At 35.1% G+C, this 5,648-nt stretch overlaps 1 protein-coding gene across 1 annotated transcript; it reads right to left on the bottom strand.

Annotated features, from left to right (window-relative positions):
* Positions 1-3,966: 3,966 nt before the first annotated feature.
* LOC104114073 (protein VACUOLELESS GAMETOPHYTES-like) lies at positions 3,967-5,228 on the bottom strand. Its single transcript, XM_009624462.4, has one exon. The coding sequence runs from the start codon at positions 5,182-5,184 to the stop codon at positions 4,237-4,239; it is 948 nt and encodes a 315-aa protein (XP_009622757.1). The 5' UTR covers positions 5,185-5,228; the 3' UTR covers positions 3,967-4,236.
* Positions 5,229-5,648: the final 420 nt, after the last annotated feature.

Raw genomic sequence — 5,648 nt, 5'->3', positions numbered from 1 at the left:
AACAAGTGAGTTGTCCGTGCCGCACGTGAGTTGTCCATGCAGATTATAGCGCTTGGGCTGAAGGATCCCCTCCAGAGTCTGTACACACCCCCAGTGAGCGCAGGTACCTACTGAGTGCTAGTGCCGAGTGCTGAGTGACTGGGAGGCATGAGAGATTGTGAGGTATGCCCGAGGGGTTGTTTACGAGTGATTGTGAGGTCTGCTCGAGGGGTTGTTTATGATTTTATCACTGAGTTGCATCGCATTGGCGTGCACACATGATATACAGGCATAGAGATGTATTTTTTCTCATGTTGTGTAGCATCACATCATTGATGATTTTCTCACATATTTTGACAGATGGGCATAGTGATGCATTTGTTTTTACACGGGTTATCTGGAAGAAAAATGAAACATCTCATTTATTATTGAAAGGATTTTTGGGAAAAATTATTGTTTTCAAACTTATTCATATTTTTGGATACTTCAGTAAACAATTTGGGTTTTTCACTGATGTACTTGAAAGGAAGAACTAATTTTGAAATCATGATTTAGCTGAGCATTTTATCTCCGAGTTACTTCTGGTATTATTTGTCTTAAGTTGTTATGGACTGTTGTGGACTATTGGTTTGGACCCGACCTTGGTAGAAGCTCGTCACTACTTTTAACCTAAGGCTAGATTTGTTACTTACTCAGTACATGGGGTCAGTTGTACTGATACTACACTTCTGCACATTGCGTGCTGATGTTGGTTGTTGTTGTTGTGCTCGATGGTTGCGAAATTTGAAGATGTACATGCGTTCCTGTTATAGTTGCCTCTTGTTCATGGTAGCCTTAGATTTATAAAAGCTCTGTTTATGTACTATTCAAACAGATTATGTATTTATTTTATTTCCGCTTTGTAAACTCTATTCTTAGAAGCTCATGATTTGTACTACTAGTTCTTGAAGATTGTATAAGATTAAGACCTTTATTTACTTAAATTGCTTTAATAATTATTATTGGGATTGGATAGTTGATAATTGAATTACCTAACGGGTGAGGTTAGGTGCCATGACGACTAGTTGGACTTTGGGTCGTGACATGCACCTTCATCACGACCTTCTTTATTTCGTCCTCCATGAACTGAATTAATATCCATGACTAATGGCATTGAGGATGCAGGTGCGTTGTATTGAAAAACATCTTGACTACACTGTGGTGTAAAAAGTGGATATGTCCCATCAGTTATTTTATCCATGATAGAATCAACATATGTACCAGCTGTGAGAACTGGTTCAACTGGATTACAGTCTGCTCTTGCTTCATCACAAGGACCTTTTACTAAATTTCCACCAGATGCTGCAACTTCATCAGTAACTTCTTTATTTTGGGCTCCATGAACTGAATCAATATCCATGGCTAATGGCATTGAACTAAAATATGCTCGACCTTCATGAGCAGCTTCTTTATTTGGTCCTCCGCGGACTGACTCAATATCCATGCTTGCTGGCATTGAAATAGAAGTTCATTTCTGCTCAAATACCTTATTGCACTATTCATCATGTTTGTGTAAATCAACATCTTCCTCTTGTTCATCATGTTTGTCACCCGACAAATGAGCAGAATCTCTATTAGAATATCTCTCTCCATCAATATCATCTCTCGGTTCATTACGTTCACTATTTCCATGTTCATTACTTTTGTCACGTATTTCCTTTGAAAACCTAAAATAATATTATTATCATCTCTATTAGAATATCTCTCTCCATCAATATCATCTCTCGGTTCATTACGTTCACTATTTCCATGTTCATTACTTTTGTCACGTATTTCCTTTGAAAACCTGGAACAATCTCTTCTTCATCATTCAACAAGCCATGATGGTATTTCTATTTACTTCCTTCATTAAAATTTCGAATGAATTCTAAAACTTTATCAAGCTTGTCATTAATAACCTATAACAATGAATAAATAATATTAAAATACAATATATTATTTTACCAACAAAATCAACACCTAGCAAGTAAAATGTTAGGCGCCATCACGATCCTGAAGGTGAGAATTTCGGGTTGTGACAAATATATGCATGCACCTAAAGTTTCTCACATGGATGCTGCAAGAAGAGTAGTAAGGTACATTAAGTCCACACCAGGACTTGGACTCTTTATGCCTGCTGGTCGTTGAAAAAAATCTTGTAGCTTACTGTGATTCTAATTGGGGAGCATGTGTGGAGTCTAGAAGATCAGTTACTGGATATGTGGTAAAGTTTGGTGGTGCACTGGTCTCCTGAAAATTAAAAAAACAATGGACAATGTCCACGAGCTCAACTGAGGTAGAATTTAGAAGTATGGCAGCCGCAATAGCTGAAATTGTAGGGCTAGTTGGACTATTCAGAGAACTAGGAGTGGATGTCAAACTACCTGTGCTATTGCACTATGACAGCAAAGCAGCCATCCAAATTGTTGCGCATCCAATCTTTCACGAGAGAGCTAAACATATAAACATTATAGACATTGATTGTCACTCTATAAGGGAGAAACTTGTGCAGGGACTAATTCAAACACAACATGCTAGGACAACAGAGCAAGTTGCAGACTTATTAACAAAGGCACTATGCAAACCACAACATAACTACTTACTAAGCAAGCTGGGAATGAAGAATGTATTTCATTCCTCAGCTTGGGGGGGGGAGGGGGGTTGAGAACTGTGGGTCCCATGTATTTAAGTGTACAGTTAGCTAGTAGTTAGTTAGTTATAACTACTTAGTGGAGTAGCAAGGTAGTTAGTGGTTAATCTCTATAAGTAGGAGTACTTACACTGTTAAAAGACAGTTGTACATTTTTATATTTTCAGATATATTGGAGTAATGGTTCTTCTCCTCTATTTCACTCCTCTCTATCTACTCTATTATTTCCACCATAGCTAGAGCTCTTCAACATAGATACTAGTTATCTTTAAAATCACTCATTCAGATATTGAGCACCTCGTCCATATTATCTGTCTTCTAAAAGTGTAAATTTCTGGTGCACATAGAATAATAATCTTTGTTAATTACAACAGAACAAAGTCGGGGTGTACAAATGAAACCGACAAACCGCACCAACCCGATAATCCGAATCAAACCGAGAAAAAAACCCAATTATGGTTTGGTGTTGGAAAAAATAACGACCATATTTGGTTTGATTTGGTTTTAACTAAAAAAAGTCAAACCGAAACCAACCTAACCTGACATTATATGTATAGAAGTTTTAAATATATTTAATACATAAAAATATTTATGGTAGTGTAGTTTATAAATATTTCTTAACCTTTTTCATAGTTTTATCTTTTAACGTATTATTTCAAGTTTTGGCTTATAATTTTTGGATGCTCCAATAAGTTTTATAGTCCATAAATGTTAGTACCTCAAATAAATCCTAAATAAAAATTAAATCAATACTAATGCTAATAGAAGACATTCAATTCAATTATACTATGATTGAAAATAGTGATGGGTATCTATTTTTTAGTTTTTTCATAGTTTAGATAAAATGTATAACTTATTTTTCTTTTAGTGGTTAGTTATGTAAATAATAGTACTTATTAGTCATAATTTTAAATTATGTTTGTTTTCATTATGACTTATTAATAATATTTATTTTATGCGATTTTATTATCTTTATTGTTGAATATTTTAGTACAATGCCATGACTCATATCATATTTATACTATTTTATTGAAAAACACCTTATATATATAGTTCTGTCTTACTAGGATTAAAGAAATATTTGGAGCATAAATTTTACGTTTTGTGCTATGAAGACTTTATGAAAAAAAATCCCGAAAATCCAAGATTAAAAAACCCAACTTTTATTGGTTTGATTTGGTATTTAGATTTAATAACCCGATGCAATTGATTTGGTTTGGTAATTAGAAAATCCGAACCAACCCGAACCATTTACACCCTAGGTAAGTTCATCCCCTTTGAGAGAAGTAAAAAAAATAGGCAAAAAACAGAAAACAAACTTGTCTAATAAACACACAGCTCATTTATTAATCATATATAGCTGACGAGTTAAGATCGTCGACATACAAATATATGGTGGCTAATATTGAAGACAACCTATGCCTCATCACACGGCCACCAATTCTACTAGATAGAGTACAATCCTGGACTTATTTCATATCTGCCAGTGCAAGAAACCTTATTTTAACGACATGCATAATCCCTACATTATATATTTTCAAGCACTTGATCAAGCAGATATATATATCATCTCACATACTTAATTTCTTCTACTTAACTTTAAGCATATTAAGTCTCTCTTTAATCCAAGAAACCCCAACTTTAGCACCTTTAGCACACTTAATATGTGCAATATAGCCAGTATCCTTGCTATAATATAACCAACCTTCCTTAGACACCTTCTTGTTACAAACATTGCATCGCGCAATCCAATGCATTTGATTGTTGTCACTGACAGGAAACGAGTAGTAAAGTCGAAGAGTATCCTTTGGTGAATCATTTCTCCTCGCAATGCTATATAAGGTAGCACAAGTAACATGAAGATCAAAATTGCAAGGATCACAACAGTATAGAAAACTTCGTCGTATATCTTCACAACAAGCATCACAAGATTTTCCACAGTTCTTGTAGTAGGAAAGATTTCGAAGCGTTAAAGGATGAGCAGGATGAGAATCGTGCTGAATCTTTTGGGGCAGATCGAAGCACGAAACATGTAGGTAAAATTGACAACGTTGACAACCATAAGCCGAGCCAAGAATTTGCAGCCCGCAGACTTTGCAGTTAATTTCGTTGTCTCGTTCAACGTCGTACTTGTTCAAGGAATGTGGATGGCTAAAGTGTTTTATCTGCCTGTAGTGAGCTGATATCTCTTCCTCATCAGTATCTGAATAATCTACAATAGGACGACGATTCTGGCTAAGAATCAGTTGGGAAGTACGACCAGCACCAGCACCAGCACCTTGTCTGAGGTTGAGCATCATCATCATTCTTAAAAGTGATGAAATATCATTCGTGGAATGAGGTAGCTTGTTATGGTTAGACCACTGAGCCTGTCCTTCATCTTCACTTTCAGAATAATCTACAACAGGACGACGAGGATTGAAAACTGAAGTAGCACGTAATTGATTAGGGTTACGACTCAATATTTTTGGAAATTCATCAGAAGCACTGTCATCATCATCGTCCCTATTTAAGTATGAACTACAATTCACGTACATTTTTGCCTTCTTTTTACTTTTGCTTAGATTTCCTTTGGTCCATGTTATTAAAGTATTTATAGCAGTTTTTGTAAGAGGAAATTATATCAAAGCTAGTCATATGATTCTTTGCTTAAACTGGACGCGGAATCAAGTTCTGAGAATATATATCCGAATGGCTTGTACTGAAGAAAGTGAATGATCCATAATGAAGATGATGAGAATTGTCCTAATAACTTAAGTATGAGGGTTTAAATTATAGTAGTAATTGTGTAAATAACTGTTATACTTGTACATGTTGTTTAACCTGATGTAAAAGTTTTTATGCATTGTCATAATACTACAAAACTTAAACTCGTATGAATTTTAATGTTATACAGTATAACTGCCAATTGAAAATACTTTTACCCTATCAACGTACTTTAATATGTTGAAATCGTCAATCTGTCTTATTTTTAAGTTACTATCCCATTTCTTATGGATGG

Source organism: Nicotiana tomentosiformis, chromosome 6, assembly GCF_000390325.3.
Source record: "Nicotiana tomentosiformis chromosome 6, ASM39032v3, whole genome shotgun sequence".
Lineage (NCBI taxonomy): Eukaryota > Viridiplantae > Streptophyta > Magnoliopsida > Solanales > Solanaceae > Nicotiana > Nicotiana tomentosiformis.
This window is presented reverse-complemented; position numbering and strand designations above follow the sequence as displayed.